This window comes from Furipterus horrens, unplaced genomic scaffold (genome assembly GCF_987537825.1).
Source record: "Furipterus horrens unplaced genomic scaffold, mFurHor1.1.pri manual_scaffold_6, whole genome shotgun sequence".
Classification (NCBI taxonomy): Eukaryota; Metazoa; Chordata; class Mammalia; order Chiroptera; family Furipteridae; genus Furipterus; species Furipterus horrens.
In genome coordinates, this window is record NW_028327176.1 from 15756821 (window position 1) to 15778423 (window position 21603).

General features: G+C 39.1%; 1 protein-coding gene across 2 annotated transcripts in view; it reads right to left on the reverse strand.

Moving 5' to 3' along the window:
• Positions 1-1310: 1310 nt before the first annotated feature.
• The window catches only part of ZNF512 (zinc finger protein 512), a 29451-nt gene continuing 9158 nt past the window's right edge, over positions 1311-21603 (reverse strand). The window contains exons 3-14 of one of the 2 annotated variants that reach the window (XM_090281000.1): positions 18783-18964; positions 18016-18111; positions 17649-17732; positions 16862-16986; positions 16273-16359; positions 15658-15756; positions 14910-15077; positions 11785-11979; positions 7974-8075; positions 4932-4994; positions 3696-3794; positions 1311-3000 (exon numbers count right to left, since the gene is read on the reverse strand). In XM_090281000.1, coding sequence (XP_090137126.1) covers positions 2692-3000; positions 3696-3794; positions 4932-4994; positions 7974-8075; positions 11785-11979; positions 14910-15077; positions 15658-15756; positions 16273-16359; positions 16862-16986; positions 17649-17732; positions 18016-18111; positions 18783-18964 — 1609 coding nt within the window. In that variant the 3' untranslated portion in view covers positions 1311-2691. Of the gene's footprint in view, positions 3001-3695; positions 3795-4931; positions 4995-7973; positions 8076-11784; positions 11980-14909; positions 15078-15657; positions 15757-16272; positions 16360-16861; positions 16987-17648; positions 17733-18015; positions 18112-18782; positions 18968-21603 lie in introns of both variants that reach the window. The other variant, XM_090280999.1, reaches the window with a different exon arrangement.

The window sequence follows — 21603 nt, forward strand, 5'->3', positions numbered from 1 at the left end:
CTATACTAAATTTGGTGTTTATCACCCCTGTGCATGTTTTCATACTGTTTATATGTATTCAAATATAAACATAACTGTTTGTATATACTATATATTTATACTTATATACATCCATAAATAGTATAGAGCATTTTTGCATTTTTTACTTTATACAAATGGTACACTTGATGTATTCTATAACTTGCTTTCCCCAGACATTATTTCTCACATGTATTCATGATGAAAAAGCCCTAGTTTCAGAGCTGTATAGTTTTCCACTGTATGACTATACCACAATTTATCCTTTCTCCTAATGATGGACAATTAAGTTATATATATTAGAGTAAGCTAACAGAGACCCAAAGATGTATGTCTCAAATAACAGACATTTATTTCTTGCTCATATATTAGTCTGGTAGATGTTCCTGGTTGGCAAGTAGTCCTTCATGGGGTTATTCAGTCAGCTGTTATCCGATTTGTGTTCTGACATCCCTAGAGCCTCATCATCATGTGCACCTGAGGAAGGGGAAAGCATGGAGGTACACTCACTCACCTTTAAGTTCTAGTCTGGAAGTGACACTCTCATTCCACTGGAGAGAAGTTGGCTACCCCTTTCCCTGTGGGGAAGGGGAGTAAAGGGCTAGGAACTGTAGTCTAATTGTTCTTTAATCCCATAATTTTGCAAGCTGAGAGCAGATTTTCGTGGACAGCTAGTAGTCTCCACTACATGTTGTTTCCAGTATCTGTTATGAATTGCACTGCAATAATCATTCCTGTTTATGTCCCCTGGTACACCTGGGCAAGAGGAGTTTCTCTGAACACACCTAGGAGTGAAACTGCTGAGTCTCAGGGCCTATCTTCAACTTTACTAGATACTGCCAAATTTTCAAAGCCAAGTGTATGAATTCACATTCCAAACCATGCATCAAGAGTTCATTGCTTCAAAATCTAGCTGTATCTGATATTGTCAAACTTAAGTTTATGTTTTCCTAATGAATTTTTAATAAAACTTAAAACCTCAAATAGTATGATTAGGATAGTCTATATTGAGTCCTGCTGATGTCTGGCCTCAAAAAAGAAAAAGAAAAAGAAAGGAGTGCCTGTAAGGGTCCTGTATGAGATGAGATTGGGCAAGTTTCCTATACTTACTCACTTTAATCTCAAATTGTTCATTTTAGCCAGCAGATTATGGGGGCTAAAGAACAACTGAGACAACTGCATTTGGTACTTATTTCCCACTCATTCCCATCTCTGGCCATCTTCTTACCCCATATACTGTATCAGCAAGGAAGCAAGTAGCAGGTCGGAAGTCAATGAACTGGAAACATCAATCTAACTGAAAGTCATTTATTTCTTTTGTCATTGCCAAACATTTCCCAAGTCTTACTCACCAGAAATTAACACAGCTTTATTTCTCCTCCCTGACAATCCTCACCTACTGAAAGGGCTCTAAGTGTCCAACTGCCAATGAAAAGGTAGAGCGGATATACCATGTCCTTCACTTGTTTCAAAACAACTATCTAACAGCCCATTAGAAATTATCAGGTAGGCATGAGGTACAGAAAAAGAATTTTTCTTTCCAACTCCAGATAAGTATCTACATCTGGTGTCAAAGTCTCGGGATTAAAGACAACAGAACACATATAAAAGAGGTTAGAGAGCAATATTCTCAGAAAATTCAGACAGGTTGACTAAAGGGAGGGATGAGGACTTAGCAGGGTACAGACTAACAAGTGACATCAAGTCCAGGAGAGAAGGAATGTGTGCCTCGGCTACCAACCTTTGTGGCATTACCAGGAACCCTGGAATTCTGTATCAAAAAAAAAAAAAAAAAAAAAATCAGGGGCAATCAGTCTGGTGTTTCTCAATTCTTAGAACTCAGGGGGCAAAACAAGCTTCAGGAGGGCACTGATTGTAACAACAGATGAAGCCTCAAGCCCCAGGAAAGTTGCAGTATTTATTGCTTCTTCTTTCTTCTTTCCAGCCATTTTAATGTTTGGGACACATTCTTTCCAGGCAGCTTTTCATTCATGCCTGTGAGTCTTGTTAGTCACTGCTATTTAAACAAAGCATTTCCCAGTAAAAATAATGAAGGGAAGTTCTAGCTTTTTCATCCTAAGCCCATTTTCTTTCTTTCAACCCTAAAACCAGACTGAGAGAAAAAACAGCCTCAATAAAGTTTGCTTCCCAAAGAGACAGGGTAACCTTATTACATGAGTGACATTTCTAGCTTCTAGGCTTGTAATAGCACAAATACAAAATGATTGATTGGTATTGTTTTTAAAAATTAATTTGGAATTGTTTTTATAAACTTGACGATGGAGACTACTAAATCAATGGAACTTCCAAGAACACTCTACACTCCAGGAAGGAAAGGACAACCAGTTTTCTTAGTCTTGTACAGGGCAACAAGAGCCTATAATTGGCCTTAAGAGGGAGCTCTGTGGGCAAGATAAGAGAAAAACAATGGACTCCAAAGAGGAATAACAGGAAAACCTACCAAAAAGGGTTGGGGGAGAGGGATTGTCAAAGTGAATAAGTAGGGAAAACAGTGAAATTTACACAGGAGGAAAGAGTAGGAAGTCAGAGCTTTGCACAACCAGCTGAAAGAGTGCATTTCTCTTCCCTCAGCCCGACTCAGTCCTCCCAGCACAGGTCCCTGTGACAATGGCATCCCACGCACTCTCCTAGAAGCACGTTCGCACTGCCTGCCTATTTCCTTCCTCGTTTATGGTTCGTCTTTGGGGGCTTTGCTTTCTGGATCTGTGCTGGCACTGGCTCCTGCTCTGGCTCTTTACAGGAGGCCGACACCAGCAGTCCCTCATTACTCCTCCTCTGATCCTTCCCTCCTCTAGGACTCAGGTCTGCCTCGGGAAGCTCGGGGCCAGCCTGCTGCCGCCTTCTCAGAGACCTTCTGCTCCTGTGCTGCTGCCTCCGCTTCTCTTCTTCTTGCTGCCGCTGCTTTATCTTCATTAGCTTTTCAAAGCTTTTGGTTGTGGTCGGGTTTACAACAAACCAGTCCTACAAAGGCAAAAAAGAAACACAATCTAGTAGAAACACAGTGGAGAGTATAAAGGAGGGGTGTGGGAAGAATTTTAAAAGGCATGGTTAGGGCAGAACACAGAACTTTTTATTCTTTAATTTTGAAAATTTACAGACCTTCAGTTGAAAGAACACTTAGATTTTACCATTGTTAATCTCTCTCCTTCACTTTTCCTTCCTTCCTTCCTTTTGCTGAGCCATTTGCAAGTTAGTTACAGACATTATGCTATTTCATCCCTAAAGACTTCAGCATGTACCTGCCTAAGAACAAGGGTTTTCTCCTAACTACAATTATCACATTTCAAAATATTAACATGGACATATTAGTGTTATTTAATATAGTCACTACTCAAATTTCCCCAACTGTCTCAATGTCCCTTATACTTGTTTCTATGCAGTATTTTAAATAGCATTAAAAACAGCTTGCTCGAAGACATCAGAATACAAAAAGAACAGAAGTATAGATAGCTGTGAAATAAGAATTCCAAAGGTATAAATTCAGCCTGGTTCCCAAATGCCTGATTTAATAGGATTTAATGCCAATGTATTTGGTAACCACGTTACTATCCACGATACTTCCTAGCCCATAAAAACAGACATGAAGTCCACCTCTCCTGTGGTGTATATATGGGGTCCACAGAATGACAAAAACTCTGGGCACGCAGGATCCTCACCTCAGCATGGACAGAGTTGATGTGATACTTGACACCACTCTCTGATACAAATTCTTTTTGACATAGAAGACACTTGTATTTTCCAGCCACAAAGTTTCCCTATTTAAAAGAAAAGAGAATTAATTATTAGTAAATTCTGGAATGAACACCTAGGCTATGTGTAAGGATTGTTATTGATGAAAAGAAATGATTCTACTTCAGCAAATATAAGAAGGAAGAAAATCCAAAACAACAGTATATTTAGGAAAAACAGCTGGGGCAGACTATCACCGCGATAAATCTATCCTAATGCAATTCTATACCAAACCCTTCGACTCCTTCAACATGACCCAAAATCCTCCTACTTTTATTATGTAACATGTCACATTTTTCTATCTTCCCTTGTTTCTGTCACTTCACTTCCAAGTTCTCTGGTTCCTCCCCCAAAATTATCAAACTCCTGAAGTTCATAAGAGGCACCAATGTACAATTCTTCCCACTACAATCCAGTGCTGTAAAGAGTGCCTTGGAAATCCAGAATTAGAAGAGTAGCATCCATAATACAAAGTTTAAGGACTCAAACTAAGATCAAGATGACAAACTCCTAAGCATTCCTGAACAGATCTGGTTTGGATGCCTACAACCCTCTTGTTGCCTTGAACTGAGGCCTCTTTCCCCTCCTGAAGCTTCAGGTTTCTATGGTGCTCCTTTTGGGTGAGGAGATACTTCTGAAAGGGATTGGAAATTGCCAGCAATCCCCATGGCTGGTGGGTTGTAGGGCACCTGGGTCAACATGGAAAAGATTCAGTGAGGTGAATGGCTATTAGCCTTGACACCCAGGAATCTCGCCTCCCATTTCCAGAGGCCAGTATAGTTCAGATAGGCTTGTTTAGAGGATCTTCACTAATCCAGACAAGTGCATGTAAGTTGATTCTAGAAAGTTTAAGGCCCAATAAGACAGAGCAGGTCCAGTGTGGGAGAAGCTCAGGTAGAAGTTAAATCTCTGGTAGGGATTCAGAACTAACACATTTTTCTCCAAATTCTTTAATTGATAGGACTTAAGGCTATGCTGGTCTTTTCTGCATCTTGGACATACCCTGGCATCCCACCCAATAACAGACCAAGATTCTTTGAGACATAAAAAACTAAACCTCTGAAGATAACAAGACAACTAGCTATTCGCCTAAACTGAAGTCTCTTCTATGTCAGACTATCTTAGAGGTCATGTTAAGATAAATAGTTCAGAAAGGTACAAACCAAAGTACAAGAGCCCAGGTGAGCTTTAAGGCCAGATACACTACTGTAGACAGCCTCACAACCCTGAAAAAAAGAAGAAAATAATAACATGAAGACTATACAAAAGAGCAGCCTTCTCTTAGCAATCATGTCATTAACACAGGAAAAGAATTTACATGCAAGCAACAAGAAATGAAAGGTAAAAGAAAAAGAGGTAAACAAGTTGTTTACAAAAGCTTAACATATTCCCTTCCCTAGCACTTTTTCTGGTAGAGAAACACAGCAAATTACTCGGTTAGAATTTTTTTTAATTTGCTTTATTTAGTATAAATATGTCTTCTTTTTCTTATATATCTATTCCTCCCCAAAGTACTGCATATATAGCTAAGTTAGATTAAAGATTGCTGGAGCCCTGACCAGGTAACTCAGCTGGTTAGGGGTGTCCAGATATGCCAAGATTGTGGGTTTGATCCCCAGTCCGGGCACATACAAGAAACAACTAATGAATGCATAAATAAGTAGAACAACAAATAGATATTTCTCTCTCTCTCCCCCCCGCTTCCTCTCTCTCTAAAATCAGTAAAACAAAAAGCAATCAATGAATGCATAAATGTGTGGAAAACAAATCAAAGTTTCTCTCCCTCTTTCTCCTTTCCTCTCTCTAAATACATGTATTAAGCATATTTTATTGATTATGATGTTACAGTCATCCCAGTTTCTTTTCCCTTTGCTCCCCTTTATCCAGTACACCCCTTCCCTCTAGCAATCCCACCTATCCACCCCAGTTCATGTCCATGGGTCATGCATATAAGTTCTTTGGCTTCACCCTTTCCCATATTATTCTTAATTTCCCTCTGTCTATTCTGTACCTACCGATTATGCTTCTTAATCCCTGCACCATTTCCCCATTTCTCCCCCTTCCCCCATCCCAGCTGATAACCCTCCAAATGATCCCCATACCTACAATTCTGTTCCTGTTCTGGATGTTTGCTTAGTTTGTTTTTGTTTATTTGGTTTTTATTTTTAGGTTCTGTTGTTGATAGTTGTGAGTTTGTTGTCTTTTTAATGTTCATAGTTTTGATCTTCTTTTTCTTAAATAAGTCCCTTTATCATTTCATAATAATGGCTTGGTGATGATGAACTCCTTTATCTTTGCCTTGTATGGGAAGCACTTTATCTGCCCTTCCATTCTAAATGATACTTTTGCTGGATAGAGTAATCTTGATTGTAGGTCTTTGCCTTTCATCACTTTAAATACTTCTTGCCAGTCTCTTCTTGCCTGCAAAGTTTCTTTTGAGAAATCAGCTGACAGTCTTATGGGAACCCCTTTGTAGATAACTCTTCTCTTGCTGCTTTTAAGATTCTCTCTTGATCTTTAACCTTTGGCATGTTAATTATGATGTGTCTTGGTGTGGTCCTCTTTGGGTCTAGCTTCTTTGGGACTCTGTGCTTCCTGGACTTGTATGTCTATTTCCTTCACTGAAGTTCTCTTTCATTATTTTTTCACATAAATTTTCGATTTCTTGTTCTTCTTCCTCTCGTTCTGGAACCCCTATGATTTGGATGTTGGCACGTTTAAAGTTGTCCCAGAGGTTCGTAAGACTCTTCTCATTTTTTTTCAATTCTTGTTTCTTCATTCTGTACTAGATGACTGTTTATTTCTTCCTTATGTTTCAAATCATTGATTTTAACACATTTCCTTCCCTTCACCATTGGTTAAGTGTGGATTTTCCTTTTGTTTCATTTAACATAGCCTTCACTTCTTCCCTTCTGCATTTGTCATACTCAAGCATATCTGTCAAGCCTGTGAGCAACTTTATCACCAGTGTTTTGAACTCTGCATCTGTTAGGTTGGCTATCTCCTCGTCTGTAGGGTTGGCTGTCTCCAAATCACTTAGTTCTCCCACTGGAACCTTGATCTATTTCCTCTTTTGGGCTATACTTCTCTGTCTCCTCAACTTGACAAGCTCCTGTGTTTGCCTCAGTGTCTTAGGTAAAGCTGTTGTATCTCTTACGTTTTAAGAGGTAGAGCTTTAGTTATTCAACGGGGCAACCCGTTTCGCCACATTGTGGTGCTATATGTGGGGGAGCGGACTAAGAGGGAACAGTGCCACTTGCTCAGCACTTGCCCTTTTTCCAGGCACTTTTCCCACTTCCCATATGGGACTGGCACCCCTCTAGCTGTTGCCCTGGTTGTGGTTCCCAGAGTGGGTGGATCTGCGGACATTCTAGGACCATGGGGGCCTCTAAACAAATGGACTCTGCTGAGAGACCAGCAGTTTATTCCTCCACCCAAACCCCAACTGGTTTTCACATTCAGAAGCAATGAGGCTTTATTTTCCCTGGTGCTGGAACTGTGAGCAGCATAGTCTGGTCTGGTGCTGGAAGCACTCCCCAGGTGTCCCTCCCTACTTTTTAAAATGTGTGACTATTCTTTCTGCAGGACGGCCACAGGTGCTGTCGCTGTCACCGCCACCAACACCACCACAGCCACCACACAGTGTCCTCTCCACACCACTCTGCCTTTATTTTTTTTTAAGGTTGAAAATTCTCTGCCACTCTTCCCATCAAGAAGAGAAGTCTGTGGAACCTCTCTTTGAACCTGGGTTAGTCCTGTGATTCCTTGGAACAACAGAATGCCACAGAAATATGCTAAACAAATTCTGAAAGTAAGCCTTAAGAGATCTTCAGCTTCCACTTTCATGTTCTTGGAATAGTCTCTGAAATGTCAGTCACTGTGTCCCTGCTGGTAATCCACCTGCCCTGCTAGAGGGAAAGGCAATGAAGGGAGCCAAGCTTCCAGCTGAATTAGCTGCATCTTGGACATACCAGCTGCATGCAACCTATGAGTGATCCCAGCTGATGTAATGCACAACAGGAGAAGTACCCTGAGCCCTGACAAAATTATTTACAGAATGGTAAACAAATAAATAAAACAAATAAAATAATTGCTGTTTTAAAAGCCACTAAGTAGAAGGTGCTTTGTCACAAAGGAATAAGTAACTGGAACAACAGTAGATGCTCGACAAACATTTATTAAATAAGTGAATAAGAAAGAACCACCTGGTTAGGACACTGGATGCGATGATACTTCTTGATATCTGACTTCCATTTATGTAGTACTTCCTGGCTGAAGGTAGGTAGCCCAGGGCGAGTATATTTTAACTATAAGACAAGAAAGATTTTATTGGAGGAATCCAACTTCCAAAACACCCCAAACGTTTCACACCCAACTCTTCACAAAAAAATTGTAATATGTAAGACCCTTGAGAGTTCGTGAAACTGGTAAGTGTAATAGTCTATTGTTTAGTCTTAGAATAGTTTGATTTTAACAGAGGGCAGGAGACTTTCAGGTATAATACTTCATCTACAGTTGAAAAAAAAAAAGTGACAGAGCATTATATAGTTAAAGTATCTGTTATAAAATGGAGGGGGGTATAAAAATTCACTAAAAATATATTATATGCATATATATATCATATTATGCGAAGTACATATATATACACATATATTCAATAGAAATACATGTAGATGGGTAAATGGCTAGAAGGCTATTAATCAAAATATAAACAGTAGTATTCTCTGGGTGGTAGAATTTTGAGTGGTTTTAATTTTTTTTACTCTGCTTATCTGCGGTTCTTATTTTTCTTCAACAATATGTTAATTTTTGATACTTTAAAAATTCTAACACAAAAAAATTAAAGTTTGACTTAAAACAAGGATGTGAGAGAACTGGGAATAGAACACATAATCTTTGCTTATACTGCAAAAGTAGAATTATTCCTAGCACTTCCTTTCACATGCTTTGACATCAGTTAGTCTCTCTTTACAACTATAACTGTAACCTCCAGAAAAGAGATAGCACTGTACAGATAGTTCTTACAAAGCCCACCATGAGTAATAGCTGTATTTCCGATGAGTAAATAATCCTCCTGTTTGAAAAATGGAAGTATCTGAAAAGAAGCTGATTCTCTAAGACAGAAAAACAGAACCAAAGCCCACAGAGGCAATGGAGGAAGTAAGGAAGATAGACTAAAGAAACTCTGGTAAAGTTAGAAAAGAAATCAGAGCAGTGAGTTGGCTTTATTTATAAACATTTCCTCTCCTCTGCAGCTAGTATATACAGGTCCATTTAAAATCTTTTTATGATGTAGAGGAATATTTATATAAACTAGTTCTACAATAAGCTATCATATTTATGAAACTATAAAAAATAAATTATAACCCTAATGAACATACTTAAGAGTGATTCCCAGGATATATTTTTTAATGGAATAAAATTTTTTTAAAGTATCTAGAGTAAGAAGGGTATATAAGAAAATATTCATGTATCTGATCATCCATCCCATCAAAATACAGGAAGCATAAACCAGAAACTACCAAGTCTGGTTATCTTTGGGGGCAGTGAGGTATGAACAGGGTGGTAAGAAAAGGGAACTTGGAACAGGACAGTTGGGAAGAGGGGCAGTGACACTTCTCTGAGAAGACCTGTTTGCATAGGTCTGATTTTTAAAACTATGGTAATGTTTCACATACCACAAAATTAATGAGTAGTTTAAATTAAATAGAATGTAGGCAGAACCCAAAATTAATGAGTGACACATAAACCCAATTATTATAAATGAGAAAAGAGAATGATGGGGATGGGTGATAAAAACCAGCCTAAGTAACTAGAAAACTGTACTTTAACTATGTTCTGTAAGGCTAAAGATGAAAGTAACTATACACAGATATTGTTCTTTCAGTTAGTAAAATTTGTTTTTTAAAAGCGTATAGATTAACAGTTCTGAAACTGTGTTATTTATACTAGGATTGAACTTAGTAAATATACTGTAGACAACAAGAGTCAGCGTTTCTCACTGTTGGAAAAAGGACTTACAAATAAGGAAAGAAGAAGGTGAAAATAAAACTCCTATGTTGGATTGGAATTAATGTTATCATGGCTTTAAACATACATACAGGGGTGGACAAAAGTAGGTTTACAGCTATAATACAAATAATAAAGTAATTAATAAATAAGAATATACTCTGTTTTGCATACTCCCAACTGTAAACAGACCTTTGCCCACCCTGAACAGGTAAACATAAAAATAAATGCAAACTGTGTGTATGTATCTATGAATACACACACACACACACACACACACACATATATATATCTATATCTATATCTATATATATTTATATATATATATCCTAGCTCTATCCACCAACAGGTCCCAGAAGCATGATACCCCAATAGGAATGAATATACATCTAGCACTCAACTCTTGGTTTCTAAATATATTTTCCAATAAGAGGAACCAGAATTCCTTTAAGAAATTATTGTTTCCAAGGTTAGGACAGGAAAAACACAAGATGAGCCTACAGTATCTCAGAGAGTAAAAAGGAGTTTTAAAAAAATGATAGGGGAATGTCAAAAAGATAGAGGAGCTCACTGAGAAGAGCACTTGAACCCTGCTAAGGACTGCAAACCTAAAAGTCACTGGTTCAATTCCCAGTCAGGGCACATGCCTGGGCTGCGGGCCAGGTACCCACATGGGGGTGTGCGAGAAGCAACCAGCTGATGTGTCTCTTGCACATTGACATTTCTTCCCTCTTTCTTCCTCCTTTCAGATCTCTCTTAAAAATAAGTAAATAAAATCTTAAAAAGAAAAAAAAAAAAAAAAGTTCTTGATGCCCAAATCTGGGACAATATGAGCAGCTGTTGCAGGAAGACAGATCTCTGGGTAGGGGCATTCTCATGCCCCACCACGCAGGTGGCATCCCGTGACTCAGGAGACGATGAGCAACTCATCTCCGCCTTCGGCTTTAGGCTGTCGAGGCCACTGAGTCATGGAATCCTGGGTAAAACAGGTTCTGTTGTGTACTCCATCTGCTTCCTTGTTAATGAAGTCTTAAAATGGAGCTGGCCTTGAGGATTAGTGGATCTGCCTTGCTTCCTTGATAGGTGCTAGCTAAACCAGGAGTTACCCTGGCCGTATTTTACATATTAATGCTACTGTAAGAATTCTTTCACTTGTAAAATTCTCCTGTTGTTGGCTGGAATGTCACACCCCCCGTTCTATTTTTAGTAACTTTTGAAACCCTAATAAAAAGAGGATGAGGCTTCCCGCTCTCCGCTGATGGTCTGAGCGAGCCACAGCCCTCCGTTCGTTACTGGCCAATAATCCTGCCTGCCGGATTTATTTCAGCGTCCGAAATCACAACCAACGCAACAAGCAGCAAATAGCATTGGATCATAGGCCACAGACTAAAATAAATATCCTCGAGTCCATACTAAAGAAAAGAACAGATCTTTCTCACAATTTAATTCCAATTAATAACTATAGAAGAAGTAATGGACAGAAAAAAATCATCATTAAGTAAACACCACGGTGCAGGCATGAATCCCTGATGGATGCTAAAGTGGGTAGAAGTATGATAAAAAACACAGGTTAGTTATGTAGTCTCAGGCTCTCCACAAAATATTCACTAATTGCAAAGTGGAAAACTGTTATTTTGCTATGGGGAAAAAACTGGACAACACACCGTAATCAAGTGTTTGGCATTTACCTAAGCTATATACAAACCACTACATATAAACTAATGAAGCAGAAACACACTAGGCAAGGACTATGCAAAGAACTAATTTGGGATTTTAGGTGCCCTCTGGAAGTGGTCCAAAATTGAGAGGCTTCTTGAAGGAGCTTCTGAAATGGACTAAAACCTATAGGAAATTAAACACTAGAGCTGGATCAGATGTACTCGATCTCCAAGAATCAAGAAGCAAAACACTGTTTATCATGTACTCACTCAAGTGCATTTACTTTTCTGTATGTAACAAGCCCAGTATCAGACATAATCTTCAAATTAATACAAGTTTCTACCCTACCTTCCGATCATCAGGTACCAGATCCTGAAGAACCTTCCTCTTAGGCCATTCCTTGGCCAGTTCTGCAGAGGCCAGCTCCTGCAGGTGGTATACAGCTATCTTGGCGGAACGCCTCTGAACTCGGCCCCCACTCTTTGACTCCAGGTTCATCTCTTTTAAGCACTCTGGCTGTCCTGACTCTGGAAGGAAGGAGATCTGCAAAGATGAAACATAGCAAAACACAAGCCTGAGAAGTGGCTTCCCTCAGAGACAGTGATTAAGGCTGTCCTTTTGCTCTAAATATCCGAAGAGCTATTGGCTTGCTCATAAAGCTCCACACCATCTTAATGTACATTTTATTGGTAAAAGATATTCTTAACAGACTAAAATCTATTCTTTTGTAATAAGTGAAAGTGGTTCAAAGTCAACACACATCCATATGCAAAGAAATGAATCTTAACCCATACCCCATGCTACAAACAAAAATAAACTCAAAATGGATAATAGCCCTAAATGTAAACAACAAAACTTCTAGAAGAAACCAAGAGAGAAAATTTTTGTGATCCTGGGTAGATGAATAATTTTTAAATTTATTTTTCAGTTAAAATTAACATATCGTACAATATCATATTAGGGGTGTGATGCTTTTTCGATGTATCAACTTGGCTAGGCTACAGTCGTCAGTTATTCAAACACTAATCTAGGTGCTGATGGGAAGGTATTTGTAGATCTAATTAAAGTCCATAATCAGTGGACTTTAAGTAAGAGAGATGTGACAGAAGAAGGGTCAGGAGAGATTCCAAGAATGAGACAGGCTCAATACCACTGCTGACTTGAAGACGAAGCGGACCATGAACCAGGGAATGGAGGTGGCCTTTAGCAGCTGAGAACAACTCTTGGCCTACAGCAAGCAAGGAAATGAGGTCCCACAACTGCATGGAACTAAATTCTTGAACAATCTTAAGGAGCCTAGAAACAGAGTCTCCCCTAGAACCTCCAGAAAGGAATGGCCCTAATGAAACTTTGATGCCAGCCCGTGGAGGCTTTACGCAGAGGAGCCAGCTGAGCCGTTCTGTACCTGGACTTCTGGCCTGAAGAACTGTGAGATAATACAGTTGTGTTGTTTGTGCCAATAGTTTTATGATTATTTTTCTTACAGCAGCAACAGAAAGTTATACATTAGGCTGGGCAAAAATATCTTAGGTACAACAACAAAAGCATTAGCCATAAATGAAAAAAAAATGTATTAAGTGAACTTCATCAAAATTAAGAAATACGCTCTTTGAAAAACACTATAAAAATGAAAAGACAGGGTACAGACTGAAAGAAAATATTTACAAAACGTATCTGATAAAGGACTTGTGTCCAGAATAGGCAAAAAAGAAAAATCTGAATGTATTCAAAACTTAACAGTAAGACAGCAAGAACTCCATAATAAAATGAACAAATGATTTTAATAGACACTTCACAAATGAAGACACTTCACTAAAGATTGGCATTGCTAATAAGCACATGAGAAGACGGTCAACATCACTAAACATCAAGGATATGCAAATTTAAACCACAGTAGCAGCCCCAGCCCAGCAGTTCAGTTGGTTAGAGAACATTGTCCTGATACACCAAGGGCGTGGGTCTGATCACTGGTCAGAGCACATACAAGAATCAACCAATGAATGCATGAAGAAGTGGAACATCAAATCAGTATTTCTTTCCCTCTCTTTCTCTAAAATCAATTAAAAAAATTTTTTTAAATTTAAACCACAGTAAAATACCACTATATACCTATTAGAATGAATTAAATGAAACTGAAAATAGCAAGTGCTGAGAGGAATGTAAAACAGCTGGAATTCTCATCCTTTGCTGATGAGAAGACAAAATGGCATAGCCACTTGGAAAATAGTTTGACCGTTTCTTATAAAGTTAAACATACGTTTATCATGTGACCTAGTAATCCCATTCCTCAGAATTTATCCAAGAGAAATTAAAACTTATTTCCCCACAAAAACTTTTAAGTGTTTAGAGCATCTTTATTCATAATTGCCCCAAATGGAAATAACCAAACATTCTTCAATTAGTAAATGGATAAACAAATTGTGAGACATGCATATAATGGAAAACTAGACAGAAATTAAAAGGAATAAACTAAAGATACATGCCAACACATGAATGCATCAGCTAAGTGAAAGAAGCCAGACTCAAAAGTTTATATACCATATGATTCCATTTAAATGGCATTCTAAAAAAAAAGGCAAAACTAGCCTGGCCAGGTGGCTGAGTTGGTTGGAGTGGCATCCCGTAAACCAAAAGTTTGCAGGTTCGATCCCAAGTCAGGGCACATACTTAGGTTGTAGGATCAACACCCAGTCAGGGCATGTACAGAAGGCAACTGATCGATGTTTCTTTCTCTCTTCCTCTCTCTCTCCCTCCCTTCTTTTTCTCTAAAATCAATAAACATGTCCTCGGGTGATGAATAAATAAATGGCAAAACTATAAAGATAGATAGATAGATAGATAGATAAATAGATAGATAGATAGATAAACAGACAGGCAGACAGACAGCAAAACTATAAAGACAGAATATAAATCAATGGTTGCTATGGGTTGGGAATGGCCAGAACAGCTGACTACAAAGGGAATTTGGGGGGATAACCAAATTCCTCAATACATTGTTTATGGTGGTGGTTGCATGACGGTATATAATTGTCAAAACTTTTATAACTACACCAAAGTATAAATATTAGTTACCATATATAAATTATATCTTGAAACTTAAAAAAGAAAAATGAGGTGGGGAGAGTATAGAAATGTAACCAGGAACAGAAGTCACAACAAAAAACTTGGAATACAGAAAACAGCTGGGCAGATTCCCACAAAATTTTTCTAGCTAAGGAGGAACGCCTTAAGCTTTAAAGATATAATGAGTTTATTTCTGCCTAGACTATAAAATGAACTTTGATTTCTGTAAGCTAAGAACGTTCAAAAGGCAGAAATAAGAGAACAAAAGAAGAACAAGTAAGAGAGAACACAAGCAATCAAAGATTGAATGGGGATACAAATGAGGAACCAAGAATACTTGGCAAGATGTAGGGGTAAGCAGTGACCACAAAATATATCGCAACAGGATCTAGAAAGTAATCAGTACTCACAGGCCCATGCTCTGACCTCAGGTGATACGCAAGTCCAGCCTTCGATCTATATGGCTTTTCACAGTGGTGACACTTCAGGGTCATCTTCTCCAGCTCCGCAGCCCCTTTGCCACATTTTCTGACATGATACAGGTATCCCATGATGCTGGTGAAGCTACTAGAGCAACTCTGAACACAGAAGAGAGACCTAAATTACAATCTTACATCTTTTGACATGATCTCTACATCTATGAACAGCCACAAGGCATTCCACACAAATAGACCCTCTGATATCACTAGACCATCTCCAAAAGTTCCCACTGGCACATCCCAATGGCTGTTCTGTCTACCACCAAGCATCACATTCAATATTCAGTCAACATTCAATAAACTAGAACTCTGCACTTCTTCTGTGTCAGTGCTTCGTCCTTAGTCTATGATCCAATTCCACTCCAATATCAAATACCCAGCAACATCAAAGCTCCTCACAGTGAGGTTACTAGGGTCCTTTTCATCACGCCAAAGAAAAGATGGTAAAGAAACCCCTTCTAACAAAGGATAAGGGAAGAAAAGTAATTTTTTAGAGACAAGAAAGAAAATAAAGACCATTTAATGAGTTCAGGAGACCTGGAAAAGCAGGAGCCACTCTTATTTGGAAGATGATACAGAACCAGGCCTACAAGGGAGAAGGAGGACACATGACAGAGAACAACAGAAAGACCTGGAGCTAAGACTCCAGGCAGAGGAGCTGCTGTCCTTGGGCTCTTACCTCACGCATGCACCTGAGCTTTCCCAGTCTCTTTAGGACTGTTCGGAGCCGTTCCCTCTCACTTGGCTCATCTATTTCATCTCCGGTCTTCAAAATGGGCTAGGAAGCAAGAGAAGCAAACAAGCAGATAATTCATGGAAAAGACAGATACGGAAAAAAAATCTGTATCATAGAAGAATAAGGGGAACAAAAGAAAAAGAAATTGGGACAACTGTAACAGCATAATCAGTAAAGCATATATAAAAATAATAAATAAATAAATAAATAAGAATCAAGGACAGGACTAGTAAGCACCTAAGCTTATGCCCACAGAGTCTAAGTTATCTGACTCCTGGCTTTCTCCATCTCCTAGACGGACAAGGAAAAAAGATAATGAAAATCAGAGTTCTAAGCTTCTACTTCCCAGGACACGAACATTTGGGACTAACCTAAACACACAAATACCTATGTAACCACCACAAGGGCTTCATTGTACATAAGTCTTCTATTAAAAGGGTTTTCTTACTTACACTCCTATAAAGTCCCAGAGCCTTCACCACCTCCACTGAGTTATCTATACTCATCTAAAAGAGCCGAACACCATGTAGGCTCATATAGGACAGAAGACACTCTTACCAAACTATTATGATTTGCCATGACGTGATACTTCATCCCTGCCAGTGAACGAAGTTGTTTCCCACAATGGTGGCAAGTAAACATTTCCTACAGTGAAAAAACACTGCTCAGTGCCAGACTGTTCAACAAAGAAACAGAAGGTCACAAAATCCGATTCAAATGCTCTTGTTTTTATCGCCCTTATTTCCCAAACTCAATAGTCAATGACTCTCAAACTCCCATAAGCTCAAGGTCATATCCTCAAGGGCAAAGAAGTAAAAGCAATTGTTTTTTTTTTTTCTTTTTAATTGAAACTACCACTTACTGGGTGCCAATATTTGTCAAGTAATGGGGTAGAAACTTAGCACGTATCTTTTATTTCTTATCCTGTCATGGACTACTCAAAGTAGTAATTATTTTTTCTCTATTTTAGAAGTGAGGAAACCGAGGCTCACACATAAATAGCTAAATGCTACAACTAGTGAGTGACTGCCTGGAGATTCAAACCCAAGCCTGTCACACTCCAAAGCCAATGTTTTCCCTGTGACACCACGTTGCCTCTTCGCCACAGTAATCAGCATACCCAACACCATGCCAGAAGAGATCTAACCTGTTTGCAGTTTTCCATGTGTTTCTTTAAGCCCTCTATGGTCTTTCTCCCCACTGCCTGGCAGGTAGGACAGGAGACACTGCCTTTATCCACAATTTCTAAGTACCACTGCTCCTCTAAACTGCCTACAAAGAAGAGAAAAGAACATGATATAACCTGTAGCATTCTCCAGAAACAAAAAGCACAATTCCACAACTTCGGAAAAGTATCACAAAATGGTTTTTTGCCTCTGCGGGTAAGAGGCTCCTGCTGTGCATAACTTCTAGAAATAATATTTTTCAGACAGTAAGGAGTTTCTGAAACTTCTACTCAATTCCAGTGATAAAAACCATCAGAGAAACATTCAAGTCCCAATGACTTAAAGAACTAGGCCACATTTTTCCCAGCTTTATTGGGGTATAACGGACAATGGGCAACATTTTTCACAGCAGCATGTAATAATGGGATGCCGAGATATATAACAGTCAGTGTGCTGAGTGTTTCATAGGTGGCTGAGATTTTGTTAAATGTTTTTATCCCATTTAATTTTCATAATTCTGACTGCTTTTATTATCCCTGTTTAGCGACAGGGAAACTGAAGCTTGCAAAAATTAAAACAAATTGAAGCAGATGAGAAAATTAATGAAGACCCAAAACTTGATCAAGGGTCTGTCTGACCTGCAAACCAATGCCATTAACACCTGCCTCCTTAAAGAAAGGCTTTTGTACAGCGTTCCTTTACCAACAGTAACAACAAAAGTCAGAATGAGAGAACTAGAGCCCACAAAGCTTCCAACAGAAAGCGTACCTGCGGCATAAGCTGGTGGTTCCTTCCGAATACGACGAGCCTGGGGTTTGGGATTAGGCTGAGTTTTAGGCCGTTGCTTCCTCCCTGACACAAGACAGAAACTTGAAGCCCAACATATCACTTTGCTAACCCCTCTCTAGTACCAACATCTCTACCCTCCTTGCCTCAACACCCTACGCCCCGGTCCCTTAACCACCTGACTCCCTTAAATCATGACAAAAGGAAAGAGTAAAATAAGGCAGGGTGGAGGCCATGCCTTGCCAAAAAATCCAAAGGCTTCAAAAGTGCTTCAACCCTAAGGTCTCTCCCTCAAACAATAAAGCCCAGGCACCTGGGGAGAAAAGAGTTAGCAAAGTTACTCCCTTACCATAAAGCTTATGTTTCTTCTGAGGAAATTCTCGATAATCTTCATCTTCTTCCTGCCTGGGTTTCCTTTTTCCTTTGGTTGATACTCCACCTGACCCTGAAATACCATACAAAAACAGAAGAAAACCTAAGTATGGTATATAAGTAAACATCTGGGACTACCTTCAAAACATTACTCACAAGACCATCAAAGGGGAAGACCGTCAGCAAACACAGGCCTCACAGAAGTGTCTGTGACATTGTTAGGGAAATTGGTATAACTTTTTAATAACTAACTCGATCTCCCCTTTTCCTTTTGTATTATTCTCCATCACAAGTGATCAGTAGTTGCCTGTGAGTAACAGGAGACTGCAGGCGGTGTGCTTTGTTTCATTGTGGTTTGAAGTTAACACTGAAGCAGAATTGTTCAAAATAGAGGGCTACCAAGGACCCTTGAGACTATGACCACCAAGAAAATTTTTCCCAGAATAACCTACACAAGCCCCTAAACCCTCAAGAAAGGATTAAACCAGAACAAGGGGAAAGAAGTTCAAATCATGAATAGGAAAGGCTGATATAACCTAAAGAAGATCGGGAGAATTTCACTCTAAAATAGAGGGACCATTTATGAAGCTAACAGTATGTGATAGCCTAACACCTTAAAAAAAAGTGGTCACTAATGAGAAACACATATGTGATACTTAATACTTTAAGAGCCATACAATGGCTACCTGAAAATATAACTTTAGAGAGTGCTCTGTCTTTGGAATAAAATATCGAGAATGATACCTTCAACATGGGGAGTAGCAGCTGGCTTGATCCTTCTCATCTTCATCCAGGAGGTAGATTTTCGAAAGGATGCTGGAAAATCACTTACTGGTTCACAAGAAGAGGCAGATGATGAGCCACTTAAGGAGTCATCATGAGGAATAGTGTACTGGAAACTGTTATCCTTTATGGAGCACTTGGTCCTGCTATTAATATGCCACAAAAGGGGGTGTGAAATAAAGTTCCTATTAATTATTTTATACCATAAGATGATAAGCACCTTGGTTATTTTTGCAAAAACAAAGAAGTCTGATAATAAAACAGAATTTATATTTTAACCTTCAAACAATTACAATGGTTGACCTAATACAACACACACAACTAGTATCAGACTTCATTATAATCCAAAAGAGTAAGCTATTCACATAATGAACACTCTGCAGTCCAAGTACACATTCCTTCCTGGATTCATCCAAGAAAAGAAAAGTAATTTAAGTCAGTGGTCCCCAACCCTTATGGGACCAGGGACCAGTTTCATGGAAGACAATTTTTCTAGAGACTGGGATGAGGCGCACGGATTAGGGATGATTCAAGTGCATTACACGCAAGTTCACCTCCTGCTGTGCAGCCTGGTTCCTAACAGGCCCAGACAGGTACCAGTCTGCGGCCTGGAGGTTGGGGACCCCTGGCCTAAGGAACAGGGTGTTGTGTGGCCAGGAGATCCCCTGGATCTGTAACCAGGTATGTCCAGGTCTCCCTATTTCTCTGACAGAAGGACAGGAACTAAGCAATACCCCTGAGAATAAAGACAGAACAGTTCGTAGGCTGTAGTCTGATCCATGTTCCTTCTCCCTTAGCCTCTTCCCTAAACCCTGATGCCAGAGTCACCCTATCTTACTTAGGCAACATGATACTTAGCTCGTTTAGCTAAAGGAAGGGTGCTATCTTGTCTAAGTGAAGCTGGCCCGAGAAATGTGGTATACAGTTGGATCCAAATTCCCGAATCCAAGAACAGTCAGTATGTCATTAACAAACATTACTGAGTAACCACCAAGTATCTTCTAGGTGGCTCAGGATGTGGTAGAGCAACAGTTGTCAAAATCTGAGGCCACTTTAGATTTACGGTTTAGAAAGGTCACTCTGAATGCTGTATGGAAGACGATGCATGGAGGAAAAGTGAATGAAGGAGGAAGCATTAGTAGCTTGTTTCAACTGTATGGATAAGATAAGGAGGGCTTGGTCTAAGGTTTTGTAGTAAAGATAAGCTGACAGATTCAAGATAGCACTTTAGAGGTAAAGCTGATAAGAATTACAGAAAGAAGTTTTAGAAGCAAAGAGTTGGATGAAATTCAGGTGACCATTCTGAGGAAGGTATGTAAGTAAAATGTGACAGATGCCCACTATGGAATACTAGGTAGTTGTTAGAAGCAATAAACCATTTCTACATAGAGACATGAACATAACTAAAAAGTATACTATTGAATAAAAAGAGAAACAAAACAAGATCTATATAGTACAATGTCAATTCAGTAAATTAAAAACAAATACACGTGTAAATAGCACTAGCTATTTTATAAAAATTCATAAATACAGATAGGCAAAAGTAGCCTCACAGTTGTTCATATGGGAAATAATACAATAATTAATAAATAAGAATACAAGAATAAACTCTGTGTTTCATGCACTCACAACTGTAAACCTGCTTTTGCCCCACCCCTATATTTAAGGGTAAATATCAAATTTGTTAACATGGTTCTCTGTGGGAGGAAGGGAATAGAAATGGAGATAAGAAAAAATAACAGGGACTGTAGATGTCAGTATGCTATGAAAAGGGAAGGGTTTTCAGCTCTCTGCACATGAGGGCCAACATTACAAATTTAATATAAAGAAGTCCTGGTTCTGGCATGGTGGCATAAGCCCACCACCCCTGCCGATTACAACCGAAAACTCTGGGCTCTGAAAAGCAAACAAAATCAAGTAGATTGTGAAGAAGAGTCAAAACTGAGAGAAGTGATCCACATGGGGGTGTGTTTCCCAGGTTCCACCCCCTCACATGTGGCTTTGCAACCACAGTGGACCCCACTTGCAGAGCAGCATGGGCAGCCTAAATTCCAATAGAATCTACACCTTTCTGGCCAGAGAAACCAGGAAGAGAGATCCTTATAGACCACAGAGTAGAAGGGAATGGTGAAGAAGAGATATAGGCAAAGAAGAGAGCCTATAATTTTATATATGAATCCACACAAGTCACAGCTTAGCCTGAGCTATGCATGTGCGGAGCATACCCAACCAGCTTTAGAAAAGGCTTTGAAAAGTGAAATAAGATTTGAACAAATGCACAAATCTCAGACTAACCCCTGAGCTACTAGTGTGTGATAGACCCAAGCCAATGTAGCAAAAGCTTTGAGAGTGAAAACAAGATTTGAAACACCCAAAAAAAGTCTCAGACTAACTCGTGAGCTGTTTGTGTACAAAACAAGCCTAAACCCTCATAACAAAGACTGAAACTAATATTCAACCAATGCCCTCAGAAGGCAAAACAGAACTTATGGTCTGAACCTAAACAGGTCACCTGCTAAAATAAAAATGTTAACACTTCCAGAAGATTCTTAAAGACCAGAGTCTACATATATAACAATCATAATCTTGAGACTAAATTCCAAAATTATGCAACACACAAAGAACCAGGAAAATGTGAGCAATTCTCAGAGAAACAGATTAAGAAATGTCAACCCTTAGATAATCTAGATACTGAAACCATCATACACTTTAAAGCAGCTATTGTAACTATGCTCCATGAAATAAAGGAAAACACATTTGAAATGAAGAGAAAGGTAGGAAT